The sequence below is a fragment of the Adiantum capillus-veneris genome, chromosome 7 (assembly GCF_014529385.1).
Source record: "Adiantum capillus-veneris isolate H3 chromosome 7, ASM1452938v2, whole genome shotgun sequence".
In the NCBI taxonomy this organism is placed as follows: Eukaryota; Viridiplantae; Streptophyta; class Polypodiopsida; order Polypodiales; family Pteridaceae; genus Adiantum; species Adiantum capillus-veneris.
In genome coordinates, this window is record NC_140937.1 from 114,764 (window position 1) to 136,199 (window position 21,436).

Below are 21,436 nucleotides of genomic sequence, written 5' to 3' on the forward strand. Positions count from 1 at the left end.
TCCATGCTTAGAGGGAGAGAAATCCATGCCTTCTCCTCCGCCATGGCTCCACCTTCCCTCTTCCTTTCCACCTTGCTCTGATACCAATATAGGACCTAGGAGACTGTGATACCGGATCCACTGCCCTACCACCCTATGTATTGACCAGCTCCTAGCCCTAGCCATCATATGGATCCCCAGTCCACACTCGTCCAGTCCGAGCCCCTGGCTCAGGTCCCTGACCACCTAGGCTTAGGATCCTTGTCTTGACACATACCTGGCTCTACTTCCTCTCCTCGTGCGTGTGTGTGTGTGTGTGTGTGTGTGTGTGTGTGTGTGTTGGGGGAAGAAAGAGAGAGAGAGAGAGGGAGAGCGCGGGTTACCTCTTTGCTTGAGCGCTGAAAACTCAAATGTGATATTTGCGTTTTTGGGTGCTCTCGATTGTTTTTTACCCTTGTCGGTGTCGCTATCAGTGTCGCTATGGGCATCGCTATAGGCCTCGCTATGTAACAAATAAAATAGCGACGATCATAGCGACGTCGTGGATTTTCACTTTTGAGCGTTATACTGCGAGCGTTGCTAATGTGAAGTACCTCTTGTAGTGATGTACTTTGGGAAAACCCCCTGGGAAGGAATCCTTGCCAATAAAGATACAATATTCAATATGAACTCCCAATTCACTATAAAGTAGCAATGAACAGGTAAACCTCGAAACAATGAGGGTGCCTGTTTTAGGTAGCCAAAATCACTGGAAACCCCCGACGGCCAATCATGGAAAGGGTTAGGCTTTTTGAAGTTTCAATTGTTGGCAACATCCTTCTCTTCTCTCAAGACTCACTCCACTTGTGACCCATTCAAATTTCAATAGTCCATATGTTGGAAATTTGGAATAGAAGCCCCACAATGCACACTGTAAGCGAGGCACTATCCGTCAAGGTCTAGGGTCGGGGGGCCGCCAATCTAGGCCGCTTATCTACAGTACATTCCTAAGCAGAAAGTCAATAATGCATTGTTGGATCTGCGACAACTTAGCGTTCAAAGAAGGCAACGTCCCCAGATTGTTGACAAGTCAGTGCATGGAATCTGAGTAATTGCATGATAGCTGAGACTCTGACAAATCATCACAGAGAATATCTAAGCAATAACTGACAACGATAGCAGAGTTGTTGTGTTGCTGACATGTCAGCATGCAGAATATGTAATAGCTTACAAATAGCGAGACTGTTGTGTAGCTAACACATCAGCATGTAGAATCTGCGATCATGGCTCGTCTCCCTTGCACCACGACGGTCGAGAATGGTCACTTGTTGACCATTCACCCGGAAATCCACGCTCCCGCACGACTCGACCTTCATCGATTGCCATGCAGTTGCATGGATTTCAGGGAATTGTTAGCAAGTGACCATTCCCTACCCCATAATAGGACCACGGCTAGAAAAATACATTTTCCCCAACCTAAGAAAATAAGGGAAAACTTGAATTTCTCTTGGTTTTTTAGGTGAAAATTTGAAGACTAAAACTTGTGTATATTTCTTCGTTTTTTGCTAATCGCACTGAACCCTGGTATTTTTTTACAGTGAAATTTCTAGATATCTCTCTCTCTCTCTAGCAGTCCACGTTGGGTGGACAGCTACAAAGAGGTTTGATTCAATAATTATTTTTGAAAAGCGACAATCTAGACCTCTCTCTCTCTCTCTCTCTCTCTCTCTCTCTCTCTCTCTCTCTCTCTCTCTCTCTCTCTCTCTCTCTCTCTCTCTCTCTCTCTCTCTCTCTCTCTCTCTCTCTCTCTCTCTCTCTCTCTCTCTCGCAGCCCCGCTGTGAGATTTGTTGGTATCCAAGCGCTCGCCGCTAACTGCAAGTTGGTCACTACTTTTGCCATATCACGTGAAAATAGTAGATGACTTATGAGGTATGGCAATAGTCGCATGTGCTCACGAGTTGCGACTAGGCCCTCTCTCTCTCTCTCTCTCTCTCTCTCTCTCTCTCTCTCTCTCTCTCTCTCTCTCTCTCTCTCTCTCTCTCTCTCTCTCTCTCAAGTCGCATATGCATGCCTTTGAAAGTTTGAACTCAGAACAGTGGAATACCTACAAGTCTCAAGTACCAACACTAAAATAAGCTACGCAATAGCACGTCGCACTATCCGGATGTCTCTCTTTCTCCCTCTCCTTCTCTCTCTAGCTGTACACGCCGGCGTGCACTGCTAGAGAGAGAGTTTTGATTCTAGAAATTTGTTTGAAACGAGATGGGGTGGCACAGTGGCACTTCAAGCTGAGGAGGCCGCAATGCTCAGACCGTAGAGTTGTATCTCTCTCTCTCTCTCTCTCTCTCTCTCTCTCTCTCTCTCTCTCTCTCTCTCTCTCTCTCTCTCTCTCTCTCTCTCTCTCTCTCGCATTCCCTCTAGCTATAAGCCAACTTGACCAATGAAGAGTATTGTTCATATGGTTCACCGAAATCCGGATCCAAGCCACTCATATCATACCTACGCTAACTGGCGATCAGTAATAGCCTGGTATGGTGCACAAAGCAGGTCATTATGGTTGATGATCGATTGAGGCCTGCATCTGTGCTCACGAGTCTCTCTCTTTATCATTCTAATTTCTCCCTCTAGGAGTCCACGCCAGCGTGGATAGCTAAGGACAGATTCAATTTAGAAAAAAGTAACAATTCTCTCTCTCTCTCTCTCTCTCTCTCTCTCTCTCTCTCTCTCTCTCTCTCTCTCTCTCTCGGAGTCCACGCCATCGTGAACAGCTAGAGAGATAGACAAAACACATGTGCTTTGCTGACCAGTAGCTCCAAGCTGGTCTCCCATCAGCCGGATTACCCGTTGTCACGCACATGCCGCTACGGTGAGTGCTCTACCGACCTCCCACCGGCTGCCATGATAGCGCACATGCACGCTCATGAGTGCTCTACTAGTCTCCCACCGACCTGCAGTCACGAGCAACCAACAACTCTGGCATTAGGGAATTTCGGAGGTCATTTGGAGGGCCTTCTAAGAAAATGTATTTTTTGCACTCTCTCTCTAGAAAAAATGGCAAATAAAAGAGCTGGGTCTTTCATAGTAAAAGTTCAAAAAGTGTACTTTAAGTAGATTCCTTACTCTTCTGAACATTCGTTCGTAGTGATTGAGGGATAATCCTCTTTTCAATTGCATTGAATGAACCTCGTCAATATGGAGGGAATGTGGCTAACATGGAGGGACGAAGGCGCGGCCGCTATTCACTTTCCATTAAACCTGCACATTTGGCTAATGGCGCACTCCTCAAATGGCACAAATGTTACCCAGAAACATGCCAAATATCACCTTTACATTGATTTGGACAATGAGTACCAACCATTGATTAAGCGCAGTAAAACAAACACACATATACCTCCCGCTTCCATAGACACGCTCAGAGCTCAGGGAGCTATACACATAGATATCTGGACGAGAGGCTCTCTCTACCCTAAGAATCCAATGACTAATGTGTCTCCACCGTTTGTCAATCCTACAAGCTTATTGACCTTTGCTGGTGATGGAGAAAAGGGCCTTCTGGGTTATTGTAAATCTCTTACAAGAGAGCTGAAACTTACAAGAGCATTCTCCAAGCTCAACAATGTGAGATTGTTCGCCTTTCACATTTACATTCTACAGATCAGGTTACCATTTTGCAACATAACAGAGGTACAAGAACTGAAAGGAAAGGTGCGAAGTTGTCAAATGAAGGACACCATCTTGGGTGGTCGTATCCGAAAGAAGAAATTTCGCAATCTTGAAACATTGCAGGTTGCATCAGGAGGTCTCAAGAAAAGAACCCGAGCATTAAGGTGATGCTTCTTGGTTGGCTACATTGTCTTAGTTAAGTAATCTTTTTGTTTTTTCTTGTTATGCATTGTTTTCATGTGCCTAAATAGTGTTAGTGAAGCAAATTTTCTATTATTTACTTATGCATTGTCTTCATGTAGAGATTCAATCTATCCTGACAAGGAAAACATTGACCCCAAAGCCAATATAGGAAAGAGATTGAAGCCACTTATAAGTAGAAGCCTGGCAGCAGATATAGTACGTGACAAGAAGTTTAAGGTCCTACAACGAAATGTAGTGGACCGCTTTATTTCAGAGAACTCAGTGCCTGCAAAAGAGATACAAGGCACACTTGATTCACTTGGTGTAAGCAAAAGAGGATATTCGGCTATCCAAAAGTCTGTCTCATCCATCTTTGTTAAGAAGGGTATAAAATCCAAACTTCTATCATCAGCCTCAAGTGTTTGGAAAGAGAGGCTTCAGCTTAACGAGGCACAGGGAGACTATCTTGGACAGCCCTTTCATATTAAAGCAACTTATAGTGGCCATGGAGCAAACATGGCATATGATGAGTTCAATAATATTTTTATGGACCTGTGGATATTACAGAAGAGAATGGTGGAGTTTTACAACATCACATTTGAAGAGTCACGAGGGGTATTACATTTTGTGTTAAAACTGGATGAGTGTGAGCTTGTTAAAGAGAAAAAGCTAGAGCGTGTTACTATTACTTTAATGAATAGAGCCCTCTCAAAGTGTCCCAGTGATGATCCTTTATATTTTAGTGTTCAATCAGAATCTAACATATGGTGGCTTGGTGCGTTTGAGGTAAGCGAGATTCTCAGGTAAGCTCAAATGTTCACATCTACTTAAGTCTCATTTATTTTGTGTTGCAGGTAAAGAAAGAAGATCATGAGATTCTATATTGGGTGTTCCATCGAACTAATATTCCGGAGGTGATTGATCGACAGACTAACCAGGGAGAGGTACTACGTTTAGATGGAAGGGGAGACTTTCAAGTTCAGTGGCATCTTGCAGGTGACCTCAAAACATTTAAGTGCATGTATAATTGTGGAATGGGTGCAATGGCAAAGTCGCCGTGTTTGTTCTGCATGGAGCCTGCAAAGGTCATGGACCCAAAGTGGTGGAGAAAAGCTCCAACACGTCACATTGAGGATCCTGCTTTTCGACCGGTTTTGAAAATACCACTTGTGAATGTCCACATTTGTACAATGCATGCCCTTTGTAGAATTGTGGAGAAATTGGTCTACTTATACATCGAGTTTGCTTGGAAGATTAAGAACTTGGCAGAACGACAAGTAGCCCTGCAGTGCTTAGAAATGGTACTGTCGGATATGGGGCTTCATGGTGGCAATGTGAAAATCCAGCGGGATGAAAAGAGATCAACTGCTGAGAAGGATGTCCCATGCACACCATCCATCGGTGGGGTGAAGGCACGGAGGTTTTTATCTAAGCCCCAAGGTACAAGAGATCCGAAGCTAACAAAACATGGAAAAATATATAACACATCTTATGTTAGCAAGGTAGAGTATCAGAGCTGGAAAAAGCTACATATTGCAGTCAAAGACCAAGAACCAACTACTCGTAACGCGAAGGCTGAGGTTTGGCGATCAATAGACATCCTATTTTTGATGTGCGACAAAGATGACTGGTCACAAGGTGATATGAACAAGTTCAAGGAAAATCTCAACCTTCTGAAAAAATCATTCAAGACAGCATGGACAGACACCCAGATTACTCACTACATGATATTATCGTGTATTTCATTCTCTCTTATGTGCAAATATGTGACTGTAAAACATTCTAACTAATCTGTTTTCATATCCAGCACATCATCTTCAATCATTTACCATATTTTATACAAAAGTATGGGAAGCCGGCAATATGGAATACCCAAGGGATGGAAAAGTCTCATTACATGGCGAGAAATACTTATTTCAGGCACACACTGTTGAGCTTATATGTGAAGCTACTCAATATATGGCTTCTCTATATATGGCACCCAGGTCCCCTCTATATATACATCATCTCATGTGTGTATTCTACACGCTTTGGGGTTCTACTTCTGTGCTCTCTCCTTCTCTCTCAACATGGTATCAGAGCAGTACGTTTTTGTTTTCGATTTTTCTCCTAATCAAAATCGATTTTGCAGAAACTACCCGCGCAAGAGATCGGAATCGATGTGGTCTACAACTTTGCAGAAGGAAGTTTCTTCAAATTCTGCACCGATTTTGAAAACTACCCGCGATAGAGACCGGAATCGATGTGGTCTACAACTTTGCAGTTGGAAGTTTTTTCAAATTCTGCACCGATTTTGAGTTATCGTTCGCGGACTGCGTACATACCTGAAAAGCAACTTCCGCTTTTTGTTTTTTATTTTTGTGCTAATTGAAAACGATTTTGGAGAAACTACCCGCTTAAGAGACCGGAATCGATGTGGTCTACAATTTTGCAGAAGGAAGGTTTTTCAAATTCTGCACCGATTTTGAGTTATCGTTCGCGGACTGCGTACATACTTGAAAAGCAACTTCCGCTTTTTGTTTTTAATTTTTGTGCTAATTGAAAACGATTTTGCAGAAACTACTCGCGAAAGAGACCGGAATCGATGTGGTCTACAACTTTGCAGAAGGAAGTTTCTTCAAATTCTGCACTGATTTTGAGTTATCGTTCGCGGACTGCGTACATACCTGAAAAGCAACTTTTGCTTTTTGTTTTTAATTTTTTTGCTAATTGAAAACGATTTTGTAGAAACTACCCGCGAGGGAGACCGGAATCGATGTGGTCTACAACTTTGCAGAAGAAAGTGTTTTCAAATTCTGCACCGATTTTGAGTTATCGTTCACGGACTGCGTACATACTTGAAAAGCAACTTTCGCTTTTTGTTTTTTGATTTTTTTTTGGCTAATTGAAAACGATTTTGCAAAAACTACCCTCCAAGAAGACCGGAATCGATGTGGTCTACAACTTTGCAGAAGGAAGTGTTTTCAAATTCTGCACCGATCTTGAGTTATCGTTCGCGGACTGCGTACATACATAAAAAGCAATTTCCGTTTTTTTGTTTTTTATTTTTCTGCTTATTGAAAACGATTTTGCAGAAACTACCCGCGTGAGAGACCGGAATCGATGTGTTCTACAACTTTGCAGAAGAAACTATCCGCTATGGGAGACCGGAATCGATGTGGTCTATAGCTTTGCAGAAGAAAGTTTCTCTAAATTCTGCACCGATTTTGGGTTATCGTTTCGGACTGCGAATATGTTTGAAAATCAAAATTTTACTTTTTGCTTTTGATTTTTCTCATAATTGAAAACTTCTCAATTATATTTTTCTTCATCAATTATATATTTGTTACTGACGTAACTTTGCTGCAGAAGCCAGTTACACATCGTTCCGATTCAGTCGAGCCGTTGATGATCGTCCAAATTCTATCGAGCTACTGTTGGTACATGATCTTTTGTTATATGATATACTCGTTCATTGATTCTCGTATAATTATTCTTTTAGAGATATAGTTTACGTCGTTTTATTGATAATTCTCATTGATACCATAGTGATTTTGATGGTACCATGATGATGTTTTGTTAATACTTTGGTCATGGTGATTTTCGTTGATACCATGATGATATGTCATTGATACCATGGTTATTCTCGGTGATGCCATGGTGATGTTTCGTTGATACCATGGTTATTCTCGGTGATGCCATGATGTTGTTTCGTTGATTCCATGGTGATTTTTGTTGATACCATGATGATGTTTTGTTGATACCATGGTTATTCTCGGTGATACCATGATGTTGTTTCGTTGATACCATGGTTATTCTCGGTGATGCCATGATGATGTTTCGTTGATACATGGTTATTCTCGGTGATGCCATGATGTTGTTTCGTTGATACAATGATTATTCTCGGTGATATCATGATGCTTTTTGTTGATACCATGGTCATTTATTCATTTTTATTGATATAATGATGATATTTTGTTAATACTTTGATGGTATTCATTGATCACTACATTGATAAATGTTGTTTTATGTAGTATATACACATATCATTTGTATCACGTAATCACACATTTTGTACTTTTATGTTTATACTTTATGTACCATATGTTGTCGTGCGTATATATGTCGTCAAAAGAGTGGCGTCGCGAACCATCTCTTATGACATTGTGAACGTAATTATTTCATTAACGATGCTAATAATTTTCATGACATGTTTTTTTTTGGAGTCTATGATCTATGTAGGATTGATCAAAGAATTGATTTTATGAAGACAAACTTGGTGACAATAAAAGATTTATGAAGATATGTTTGGTGATGCCATATTGATGACAACATGAAGACATGTTTGGTGATGCGATATTGATGACAAGCTACACAGCAGATTCACAGAGACACTTTTGATTACAAGCTAATCGATAGCTTTCATACCTCTTTATTGAACCTTTGTATTCATTATTGTATTTGATAGGATAGGAGTAATGTAACTCCTCATAAAACATTCATTGTAAAAGGAGTGATGTAGCTCCTCGTAAACATTTGTATATTTAATGATTTTTATAATATAACGGTGGGTGTATATAGAGTTGTGGGTTTTTCCCTTGATCCCCCAAGGGTTTTTTCATCCACAGTTAGGGACCCTTATTTGAGCGGGGGTGTTGAGCTTATATGTGAAGCTACTCAATATATGGCTTCTCTATATATGGCACCCAGGTCCCCTCTATATATACATCATCTCATGTGTGTATTCTACACGCTTTGGGGTTCTACTTCTGTGCTCTCTCCTTCTCTCTCAACACACACGACATGGTGGCTCTCGAATCAAGGCTAACAGTTTGAGAGAACTATTTGAATGGTTCTATCATAGAATCATTCATCGAATGCATGCAAAAGAAGTCTTGGCAAATTCAGCAACAGCACAAGCCATCAGACATTTACAACAACAAAAAGTTAAAAGATCAATGGCATACAACAACTCCGGAGCTCGTGAAAGTCAACGAAGGTGGAGAGAGACAATGGTGTATGTGAATCACAAGTGGAGAAAGATACTCTGAGTGGATGACATTGTACAAAATTTATGACGTAATACATGATCTTATACAATTGCTACTTAAAGTGTATCAAGATTTTGAAGGTTCAATTTTGTTTTTTGGCACGTCACCCTTGTAACGAATCATGAGATGTTTGCCATACTCTAAAAGTTCATCTGGGTTTTGTCTACCAAGAGCTAGTGCCATTGCTGTGTAGGTGTAGTAATACGCTGCCCGACCACCTGTATAGCCCGGGCAGTAACCAAAACAATCTCTAGCAAACACTTTGTCCACAAGAATGACTTTATCTGCACTTTTGGGCAGCACCGGTCCACCCAAGAAGCGTGATAGTGTCTTGAATGTGTAAGTTGCTATTGAAACCTCTTGTGACATGGAATTGTGAAAAACTAGTATCGGCGACTCGCAAAGCTTTGAAAGGTACTGCGCTAGGGCCACATCCCTTCCTCGATACTCTCGAGTCCGCCGCCGAAGGAATTCATCCTTGTCAGCAATCCAAGACTGCACATATCATGTCAGAAGTGACACAAAGAGAGAGAGAGAGAGAGAGAGAGAGAGAGAGAGAGAGAGAGAGAGAGAGAGAGAGAGAGAGTTACCATGAAGCTCTCATCCTGCAGAAAGAGGTTTTCTTGCCACAGGTCTACAGATGTAGTTGAACCCTGACCTGAATGGTTAAACCAATCCTCCACTTCTTTGTTACTTGTTGATGGTCTTAGGCTTTGTCTTATTGCTTGGAAGGTGGCTTCATCAGGTAGTGTCTCCTTGTATTTTTCAGCTTTCTCAAAGCATCTTCGAAGGCATTCCATTGGATTGCTGGATGTTTCCATTGCCTCATCATCACTACTATCCTCTGAAACAAATCCACTCCTCTCCTCTTGGACTCTGGAAATAATAGCCAGGGAGAAATCCTCCCTTAAATAAAAGACACTTTGCACATCATGTAAGAAGATATAGGTCCTGTCTCCAATCCTGAAGTCAGGCACAGCAGGCAACATCATCTGAGCATGCTTCTCAGTGAAGTTACTGACATCCAATGGAAGTTTGATTTCTGTGGTTTTCACAGAGAGAATCTTACTTCTTTGTACTTCAATTGCCTCAACCTCAAGGTCGACTATGTCTTCAACCTCCTCGACTTCTTGTATATGAGTTGTCTCCTCGCATTCTTCATCTGGTGCTGCATCCTGCTCCTCTAACACCTCATCAGGATTTTGCATGAGGAATCCAAACAGGGTGTTCATGTAAATCATAAAGCCAAAGGCTTCCTGAATGAGTTTGCATTCTTTTTTATGCAAAGGGAAGGCTGAATGTCGGCAAGAAGGTGGTAATTCCCTATACTTCTTCAGTCCCTGTCCCTTTCCACCACAGTCATTTAAATGCACAAGAGTCATAGTAGGCAGAACAACCCTCCCTACCTGCACCATCACTTCAAACTTATCTCTGTAGGACTGCAAGAAATTACTGTGCTGAGCTAACAGGTCTTCAATGTCAAACTTTGGATTAAACATAGAATGAACTAGATCAAACTTGTCCCCAACACCACAAGATGCTACAAAATCAAACAGCCTCTCATCAATTGCAGCTGGGTCTTCCAGAGAAGACACATCCTCTTTGGCTTTACATTTAGTTGCACAGGGACTACTTTCTAGCACATCTGCATCATCTGAGAAGTCTATATTCCTCTTTCTTGTATTTTTCTTCACAAGTACTGTACAGGGCACCACAGCCTTGTAGGGTGAGGGATCCTCTTGCCCTGGTGACCTCTCTGATTGATCTTCACCAATTGACTTTTCTTCAGATATGTCCTGACAAAAGTCAACAGTTCTTTTGGCAGAAACATTAAGCAACTGAGCCTGCAAAGGTTGAAATCCTGGCACAAGCTCTAGGTCTGGTTTTAGCCTCTTCTGCCTACTGGACCTTAATCCTATTCATCAGGAAACATGACAAGTCTCACTCTCTCTCTCTCTCTCTCTCTCTCTCTCTCTCTCTCTCTCTCTCTCTCTCTCTCTCTCTCTCTCTCTCTCTCTCTCTCTCTTTGTATGTGTCTATTTGTACTAAAGGCGCGTGCTTTTTGCAACTCTCTACGCGCGCCTTAAGTACAATTGAGGGAAAGGCGCGTAAGGATGTAAACGTGCTTTTTAAGAGAGTCATAACTATACTATAGGCGCGTGGAGAGAGCTGCAGCCAGTGTTTGGTTGGCTCTGTGCGCCGTTAGTAACGGGGACAGAGAGGGGAGGGAGAGAGAGAATGTGTATATCTCTGTGTGTGTGTCTGTGTGTGTGTGTCTCTGTCTATGGAAGTATGTGTTGAGGTGTGTGTGTGTGTGTGTTGAACAACAGTCTGGGTTTTTCTTTGTTTACACACACACACACAATTTGTACCAACTGTTGGAAATACAGAGAGAAAGAGTGAGAGATCACCTTTTGTTGGTGGGGTTTGCAGAAACTCCAAGGGAGGTGTCTCCTCCATTGCTTTTTGTGTGTCAAACTGACTCTGTCTCTCTCCCTCCCTCTCTCTCTCTCTCTGAGAGTAAGGAGTCCCTCTCTCTATCTCTCTCTCAATCTGTGTCTCTCCCTCTCTCTATCTCTCTCACAATCTGTTCTCTCTCTCTCTCTCTGTCTCTCTCTCTCTCTTTATCACTCTCTCTCTTTCTATGGCTCTCTCTCTCTCTCGCTCTCTCTCTCTCTCTCTCTCTCTCTCTCTCTCTCTCTCTCTCTCTCTCTCTCTCTCTCTCTCTCTCTCTCTCTCTCTCTCTCTTTCTCTCTCTCAAAATCACACTTATAACGGATACACACGGCGGCGCCCCACGTGTTACTATAAAGTAGAGTATAATTGCATGTTGTCACACGTGCGGTCATTATTGAGACCTATACTTTTGTACGTCATATATAGAGGTCAAGAGAGAGAAAAACCACACCTCATGAAAGAGAGTGAGTGAAAGAGAGAGAGAGAGAGAGAGAGAGAGTGCAAGAGCCGTCGTCTGCGTCTCCGACAGCAAGCCGACCCATCGACATAACGAAGGTCTGCCTCTCCCTCTGCCTTTGCCTCTATCTCTCTCTCTCTGTTTCTGTCACAGTACCAAGCTCAGTCTTAACAAACAACACACACAAACAGTCACAAACACAACACACAAACAGACACACACACTCACAAACACACAGACACACATATAAAACATACACACACACACACAGAGACACAAATATAACACACACACACACACATAGAGAGACACACACACACAAATCACAAACACACACACACACACAAATATAACTTACACACACACACACACACATAGCCTCTCTCTCTCTCTCTCTCTCTCTCTCTCTCTCTCTCTCTCTCTCTCTCTCTACCAAAGGCGCGCGTAGAGAGGCATAACCGGTGTGCATGTCTCTATGCGCGCCGTTAGTACTGTGCATTGACCAGTGTATGTCTGAGTGTTATAGAGAGAGGATGTAAGGCCGGGAGAAGAGAGAGAGAGAGAGTGTGTGAGTATTTCTTTTACCTTATACTAACGGCGCGCGGAGGTGTTTGTTGAGGTCAAAACGTGCTCCACGCGCGCCTTTAGTAATGGGCTCTCTCACTCTCTCTCTCTCTCTCTCTCTCTCTCTCTCTCTCTCTCCTTCTCTCCTTTCTATAGCTTAGCATATTTATATATATGCTAAGCTATAGAAAGGAGAGAGAGAGAGAGAGAGAGAGAGAGAGAGAGAGCGAGAGAGAGAGAGAGAGACTCTTCTTTTTGTGTACAGTGAAATGGATAGAAAAAAAGCCACTGCAAGGAAGGCAGGCAAGGGACCAGGATTAGCATCTAAAGCAAGTAGCAGATCTGCAACCCCAAAGAAAAGACCTGGAAAACCCAATAAAATTCTGAAAGGGCCAAGGGTGAAGAAGTTACAAACCTACATGGTACTTTTCAGAGAAATCAGAAAGGCACAGAAATGTATAGATTTATGCATACCAAAGCTGCCCTTTTAGAGGATGGTGAGGTCCATATGTGAAGAAGCTACCTGGGGCACCAAAAGGTGGAAGGTGGTGGCATTAATGGCTCTACAAGAAGCAGTAGAGGACTTCCTACTGGAGTACTTCAGTGACATGACCATTGTTGCAGTCCATGCCCACAGGGTTAATATAATGGACAAAGATAGTGAGACACTGAAAAGAATAAGGTGGAGGTATGACAAACTACTGGTCCCCAATGTCTGCAAGGATAAGAAAATGAGGGAAATTTTGTTATACCCCCCGGAGCTAGTGCCACAACTCACAGTTGTAGATGTCACACATGATGTGAATACAAGGGCAAGGGCAGAGACTATTGCTCGCCAAACAGAGGACATGAGGGAAGCAGATCTTAAGGAGAAAGCAAAAGTAGCAGTGGAGTTCCAGAGGCAAACAGAATGCAATGTGACCTTGTCCATAGAGGCAAGCAATCAAGAAACTCTACTTTCAATGAAGGATGGTTTTCTTGCAGAGATACCATTTGTAGATGGAGCCAGAAAGCTAGCTCTGGAAAAAGTGGACATTAATTTATTGCAGAATCCAGATGCTCAGATTTCAGACACAATTATCTATGCTTGTCTTAAGTAAGTGTTACTATCTTGCTAGCTTTGAAAACTCAGATAATAGGTTTGCTAACTCAGGTAGAGTCTCTGCAGCCTGATCAAAAGTCAACTCCCACTGCACACCCACACAGAGGTGTTTCTTCTTGATCCACAAATGTCAGTGATTATTAGACAAAAGAGCAGTCCATCTGGGACCTTTGAGAATTGGTTTCTCCACTGTGCTATGCTGGAAGTTACTGTCATTATCTTTCCATATGAGAACAACCATCACTGGAGTCTCATATGCCTTGATGTTGACCAACCAGCAGTGTGGGTGTTCAATTCAATAAAAGGAACCCACCCTGAAATTAGGCTGTAAGTGTTTTGTATCAGAAAGTGTTTCTTATAGATATCCATGTAAATTTGAAGCCTCATGATAACATCTTGACATTGCTTTGTGCAGTTGTATAAAGAGGTTGTTGCTTGCCTATGGCAAGCTATGTGGAAGGTATGAACTATACAAGGCCCCAATCAAAGATGTACCTGTCCCAAATCAAACTGATGGAAATTCTTGCGGCTGGAGATGTCTTCTCCATGCAGAATATGTCCTGCAAAGCTACTTTGCATTAAAACCTTTCATGACTAAGGTACCCATTTGGCAATGCATTCAGTTAGTTTTGGTTTAGTCTATAAAAGAATTCTCACCATGTGGTCTTTCAATTTTGCAGAGTGCTTTAAAAAACTACACATATGATTATTTGCAAAGATACCGGGTAAGTTTAATACAACACCTGATTACTATGTCTAGCCCCAGAGAGCTTGAAGATAGCGGCTTGGATGACCGCACTATTGATCTAACAAAACATGACGTGCCACCACGACAAACCCCTGCATCCGATACAGTGGAATCACAACGGGCCGAGGGGGTCATATCAGCAGAAGATGAAAGAGCCGAGGATGAGGAAAGGTCAAATGAGCATATGGAAGGTGCTAGTGTACAACCAGAGGAGACAATGAAAGAGCCAAGTCAGCCAGTGGAGGAGCCAAAAGAGCCTATGGCTGAAACCCAAGATGAGGAAAGAAGGCCTATAGATGAGCAAAAGGATATGGATGAGGAAAGCAGGCCTAGGGATGAGCAAACTGATATGGATCAGGCAAGGATGTATGAGGCAAGCCGGTCAACCGAGGGAGAGGAAAAGACCTTGGAGGAAACCTTGAATGAGGCAGAGAGAGCCATGGGGGAGACCCTTGATGAAGATGTGAATGATGACTATGAAGATAAAGCAGAGGAGAGCAACAACGACATGAACACTATAGAGACCCAGTATGGACCCTTGCTACCTTAAGATACGGTTGTTTCGGTAATGTCTATTCAAGTATGGCAAAATATGTTCAACTTCTAACTACTTATATGTACTTGTCAACTTTTACAGAGGTTGATTATCTTGGACGTCAATGGATTGCTGCTGATGTGGGTGCCTCTCGGTGACACAGAACCCTTTGAGGATTTGCAAACGTTTCGGATGGGAACTTGTCGAGTCGTGGTTCGTCCAGGAACCAAGGAATTTATTCAGTTTCTTCTTCCGCGCTTCAGAGTTGCCATATGGTCTTCAATGCAAAGGCAAAACTTGTCGCCACTAGTTACAATAGTTTGCAGTGTATGCCACGCTCACACGTCATATTTTGCCTTTTTGTATGATCAAATAAAATGTGTACCGTTGAGGGCCACTACCACCCTAAAAAACCACACTTACCTCTTTTGTACAAACCGTTTAGCCAAATCGGTGTACCCTTTGATGCAACTAATACACTACTGATTGATGATACTCCTGAAAAGGGAGAACTAAATCCGCCGGGAACAACTATCTCACCACCTTCTTTCGAGGGACATTCCTTCGATTTTTACCTTGAAGACATTTTGATTCCATACTTACAGAAATTGTATCTCAGTCCATTGTTCACGGACGAGTTTGTACTTTCTAATGAATTAAGATGACTCTTCTATCATGTCTTTGTCTTGTCTAACATTGAGAGAGAGAGAGAGAGAGAGAGAGAGAGAGAGAGAGAGAGAGAGAGAGAGAGAGATTTGACATGGTAAAGAAATGTATTTCAAGCACACTTTTTCACAGGACACAATTGAAAAATGAGTCAATAAACTTCATGTATTGAAAGTCATTTGTATACACTTGGGTTCACAAGAATATCTGTTACATTGACACTACTTCAACCCGACCATCCAACTCTTTGCACAAAATATCTTTTTCCCTTCGCCGCATCACCTTACGGCCAGCTAGGAAAAAGGAAAAATCTGATAGGTCCTTGTCCATTGACTCTTCAATTATGTCATGCCGCAAATGCTGAAGACTGCAAGCTCCCTTATTGTAACCACCAATAGTAGGCCATGCTCTTTATCAATCACTTTCACATCCACAGCAGGATTATCTTCCAAACCTGCAGAAACCTGGTCCATAGGAATGTACTTACCGTTGAGCATTTATGATCGCATATACCAAAACGAGAGTAACAGTGATTGGCTTGCAATCATGTACTTGACAACTAGAGTATCAAGCGCGACCTCACACCGTAAACCAATCTCTTCCTTTGCATACCATCCTCTGTCAAGAAGTTTGTCACAGGATGACTGCTGAAATGACTTGCACATGAACATAGTTTTCGTAACACGGATGTTGTAGCTATGAAACAACTCTATGAAGAGTGCAACAGGACAAAAGTTTGCAATTCTAACCAGTTTGGTGGGAATAGAGCTACGTAGAGACCTTTGTATATCCTTGTGGAGCTTACTTCGCATTGCCTCCACCATTGTTTCCTCGGGAACTGGCCAGTCCACAGTGTTCCAATCGGTTGGTAGAGGCACTTTCACCAACATGTCATTCTTATTCGCTAAGCTGAGTTGGTAGAAGTGGTCATAAAAAAATATTCCCTCATCAGCCAGTCTTTTGCTGCTCCTCCCTGAATACAGTAGAGAACCAATGTGGGCATGAACAACATGGAAGAGGCCTATTATGCACTCCACAGGCTCCCATTGCTCATAAGAAGAGGGATAAACATCTGCAATATATATAAGAAGAGTTAAACTAAGAGTATCAATAAGTACAAATGACAAATCTAATGTAATTGAGCTATGAAGAATGGAAACATTGCTCATAACAAACGGGAGAAACATTGCAAAATATATAAGAAAAGTTATAATGAGAGTATCAGTAAGTTCACATGTCAAGAGTACTTACAATTGCAACGTGGTTGATGTATATCTGATACATTTCCACTGTTTGCTATCACCTCTGGATGGGTAAACACATGCTGAACAAGAACTTCCTTTACAGATCTTTTGCCGATTTCAACTTTGAAATCCAACACTCTGGCCTTCCATGCTGAGCGGTAAACGTTGATACCACTAGACCTCTTGGGTCTTCTTGGCTGCATGAGGACCCATGAACCTTTGTTTATCCTTTGTCCAACCCATTGGTTCTCTGCACTTATTGAAGTTGATATTGTAATTGAGGATATGCTACTACTTGGCCTTTTAGGCAAAGTGCAGTTGTTGGTTGTTGGTGTGAGAGACAGTAAACACCTGGAGCCTCTTGGACGAGAAGACGTGGAAGCCATAGCTCTCAGAGAAAAGCTTTAGTGGAGGGAGATTCACTTTGGAAGCATTCTAATGGAGGGAAAGTGTTTTAGACTTCCAATATCTTGTGCGGGCTTAATGGTCACCCTCCAGTATGTTAATGACCATAAGAGAATATCAGAAGTGGGACCACATGCAAGCACCTAAAAGCTCGGTAAAAGGAAGGAAATTACGATGTTACAATCCTAAATTCGTGAAAGTTTTATGCTATTTTCTTATTTTTTGAGTCTTTCCACGTACTTTCCTACGTAACGTAGCCTTCGTGCTCATTGGACGCGCTATAGTATTCTCTCTTCATATGGCCCTCCAAATGACCTCTGAAATTTCCTAATGATTTTGCGAGATGTGTAGTCAACACCATGAGTAAACAGGTGATAGTGCAGCTTGCTCGCAGCTCTGCACATTGCGAGCGAACAACTGACATGCGACTCTTACTAAGTTTAGTTGGCCACCACCTAGCAAACGTTGCAAATGGCTAGGGGAGAGGACGCACTTTCCAATGAAAGCGATGGTGCAGTCAAAGTTGATCCGCGCTATAAAGTGTGCTATGCAGTGCAAAGGGTGCTAGCAGGTGCATGGCAAAGAGCTAAAGCAGGTATGAAGGCCCTGGGCAGGTTAGTGATAGCGGAAATGTATGCTTAAGATAGTTTTTTAGGCCAAGGGCCCCGGGGGCCTCCAAAGTGGGCCAATTGGGACAACAGGTCAAAGTGTCTGAGATGCTGGGAATGTGCCCCGAAATGTGGTATTCGAGATTCTCTAGCAACCGGTCCAGACGGCTCGTCAAACGGAGCCACGATATGAAAGATATGCCACTCCGAAATTAGAAGGCTTTACAGATCCCGACAGATAGGGCAGGTACAGAGATAGAGATAGAATCCGGATTAGTGGATATGTGTGTAAAGCTCAAGCTGTGGAGCATGCCGATCTTTTCGGATTGCCATTCGGAGCTCAAACGAACAAGGTATGGCCTGTGAAATATTTGTAAGGGGTCGGATACATGCTCACCGGACCGCGTTGATAGGTATGCTGACAAGGATATTTTTGAGCTCGCCAAGATTCTCGAAAATGGCATGTGATGTGTGGAGTTAGCCAAAATTTGAGGCTCGCCGATCGGAGTCGATCGTATCAGGATATGCCCAGTTCAAGCTGGCAAGCAATCACGACAGAGGTGAATGGGGTTCTTTTTCAGCTTTATGACTCGTTATTCAAGGCCATGGGACAGCTCGTGTGTAGCGAAGTTCTCAGGGTTTGGAAGTGATAAGGTGAAGCTCCAGTGTGAAATGGCATGGCAAATATCAGTGAGTCCGAGAAAGTGCGGACACCGACAACATGTGAAGCATAGGCTAAAGAAACCCTTTGATTATAAAGGGGATAAAAGAAATGGTAGCTAGAGATAAAAAAAAGAAAGGCTGGACTTGGAACAAGTGATAAAATCAGAAGGCCTGCCAAATTAGTGTGTAAGATAAGCAAAATGTAATTCGATCGCTTCGTTTAGTTTTAGAGATGAAGAAATGATGGCTTGAGTTGTGATCTCAGTCGATCCCTATAATCGTTATTCAATTTCTTCAATAGTACCTCTTGTTATTTTTTTTGCTCTATCACGCCCCTCTCTCTCTCTCTCTCTCTCTCACACACACACTCACACACACACCTCTGTTTTTTTCACCAGAATTGCTTTCTGGCATTATATCAGATGAGGAGAAGTTTACAAAGTGGCTCCCAAAGGAGTGAGGGTATTGCAGGGATATACAACTCGGGCTATTCCACATTACTGCTTCCCCATGTTGATGATTGGAATCAGAGAGGAAGGGTGACTTTGGAAGCACGATCGATTTCATTGACAAGTCATAACAGCCATGTAAGGCACATACGGTAATGTCTATGGACAGGGCAGAGATACACCGGTTCCTTACATGTATCTGACAAGGAAATACTCAACACTAAAATGCCCAAGCCATCTAGTCACTGGCATTCAGCATCCTTGAAGCATCATGCATGGCCATCTAAGGACTATCCATGGTAATCAATAGGTGGCTGCGATGGTGGGTGATGTAGGGACGTGCCGTAGAGGAGGCTGCGGGCAAGGTGAGGTTGACGCAGGAAAGACCATAGCTGGCGAAGCTCAAGACTAAAATGGTCAAGCACTTCCAGCATCAACTCACATGCATTCAACGTCCCATTGAAGTGGCGAGACAGGCATGGCGAGGTACAGGGCTAACGATGGTGATGAGTCCGTAGTTACAATGGTGGGTGATGTAGGGATGTGGCTATAGTGGGGGTTGTGCACAAGGTGGAGCTAATGCAGCAAAGACCATTTGAGCCGATAGAAAATGGTAAACAATAGTATGCAATAATACATATTGGCAATGAAAATGCTAGCGAGGACCAATGTGAAGGCTAATGCCAAGAAGGGCACGCAGTCGGCACGCAGCATTGTAATCACTTCCTCAACTCTCTTGCTCATTACCAACTGAGTTTTTACTCCTGAATCAAAGCGTCCCGCGTGCAACCTGGGTTTGCTGAGTCCTCGTATCTGCCCTCGTGCGAGACTTCCACAGTGTGCGACTAGACACTCAAAGGAAGTAAACGGGCCCTCTCCGCCTTCAATTTGTCTACAGTGATGGGCACCATCCTCACCTGTAGATCGTCATGGGCTGCTATTGCAGATCAGCATGTCCTTAGATGTGGCAACTGCCCAGGCAACATAGCTGGTTGAGCTGGCGGTGCAAGTGGTGAGGTGCAGCAGACAATGTAGGCATGACACTGCCCATGAAGCTTGTCACCTTCAAGCACAAACTATACTATATGTTAGGCCTATATAGAGCACGCAACATCGATAATGAGAGACAAGCTGCAAGAAACCACTTACACAGACAAAACCGGATCTTCAGGGCGAAGCTGTGCAAGTGAGTCGTGCAAGGAAATCCTGCACTCGAAAACCTTCGCCTTGGAGCACATCCAAATAGCAAGGCATATTAGTCTCTCTCTCTCTCTCTCTCTCTCTCTCTCTCACACACACACACACACACAAAATCGTGCAGGGGGCATGGGAATGCACCATCTCCTTTCCATGATTCACTCTTGGAAGAATACGTCCTGCCCTTTTCGTGATTCAGTGGCGATTTTCCTATCTCCTCCAACCAATATAAAACTTGAATTTTTTGCCCTTTTTCACTAGCAAAAGGGGAACACATAATGATGACATAGTGTTTTTTAAAACATCTCAAAATAATATGTTACATTTTTTTAAAATAATGTTCTCTTTTTCATTAGCAAAAAAAGGAAACCATCACTAGGCCTCCCCCTTCGGGTAGGTCAAAAAGAGCAAAAAGGGTAAGCTCACAAGAACATAAGGAGGAGGGCCAAAACAAATAAAAGGAAGGGAAGGCTTGAGGAGAGGGCAGTGGCTCCGGGCGCCATTGCCAAAAAAAGAAAAAAAAAATATTGGCCTGGGAAAGAAAAAAAAGGGCAAAGTGAAAACAAAGGGGAGGCAGCGCCTTCGAAAAGGGGGGGTTTTTTTCTCTTCTTGCTTGGGGGAATTGAGAAGGAGACCTTCGAGCGCTCGTGTTCGGCGATCGAGCCCGGCATGCATGGTTTGCGAAGCGGCTCGAAAGAGCGAATGCCTTGTAGGAGAGGTAGCCAACAAGGGCTGCCAAGGGAAGTAGCTGCTCTCAAAGTGAAGCGAGAGGTGAATTTTCTTGTCGAGGCGTGAGCCGACCGATTTGGTTTGTCGAGGGAGGTGTCTGCCCCTCTGTATGAAGCGGCGATGGCCATGGTGTAGCCTTGACACGGTTCATGGAGTTTGTACATGGTGTTTTCTTTTGAACGAGAACCTTTCACTACTGGTTTTGCGTCATCTCTCCCCATCCCCTCTCTTTCTTCTTTGCTCGTCTCCAGGTTGTGTGGTGCCGGTGTGTGTGAGCGTGTGCGCCCCCAAGCCCCCTGTGTGTGTGAGAGAGAAAGAGAGAGAGGTGTTGAGTTGTTGAAGAGTTGAAAGAGGGCAATATCGTTTTGATCGATGTTTGGTGATTGTGCCAAGCGTGTGTGCGTTGGGCGAAGTGCAGGCGAGGCCCTGCTAGTGTGAGTTGCTTGTTTTGAAGGTGTTTTCGAGAGGACAGGGGTGCTGTGAATACCTTGAGCTATATAGGGGCCATTGCATGTGTGTCAGTTGTGTTCCCCATTCCCCCTCTCCATCTTCTGGTGCCCCCACTGAGGAGCGCACTGATGCTCCTAGTTGAAGTCAAAGTGGTGATTTTGGTGATGCCAAAGGTGCGGCCTTTGAAGAGCAGGTGCTTCTAGAGAAGTAATGGCTTGGACGGGATTTCCCATTTTCACTGAGGTCGAAGATGCAGGAACCTGGCTCCAAGACTATGGGTTATTCGTGCTAGAAAGCGGTTTGTCGAGGGAAGAAGGTGTGGTACAG

At 43.2% G+C, this 21,436-nt stretch overlaps 1 protein-coding gene across 1 annotated transcript; it reads right to left on the minus strand.

The window, feature by feature from the left end:
• Positions 1 to 18,760: 18,760 nt before the first annotated feature.
• Positions 18,761 to 20,086, minus strand: LOC147453342 (uncharacterized). Its single transcript, XM_086517108.1, has 2 exons — positions 19,883 to 20,086; positions 18,761 to 19,809 (listed from the first exon to the last, which is right to left on the minus strand). The coding sequence occupies exons 1-2, from the start codon at positions 19,969 to 19,971 to the stop codon at positions 19,692 to 19,694; spliced, it is 207 nt and encodes a 68-aa protein (XP_086373234.1). The 5' UTR covers positions 19,972 to 20,086; the 3' UTR covers positions 18,761 to 19,691.
• Between the last annotated feature and the right edge of the window lie 1,350 nt (positions 20,087 to 21,436).

Bases quoted from the DNA above. Each gene is read 5' to 3' on its own strand.
- LOC147453342 (XM_086517108.1), bottom strand. From the start codon at position 19,971: ATGTGCTCCAAGGCGAAGGTTTTCGAGTGCAGGATTTCCTTGCACGAC. The intron at 19,810-19,882 runs GTAAGTGGTTTC...CATATAGTATAG, and splicing joins GAAGATCCGGTTTTGTCTGT to TTTGTGCTTGAAGGTGACAA.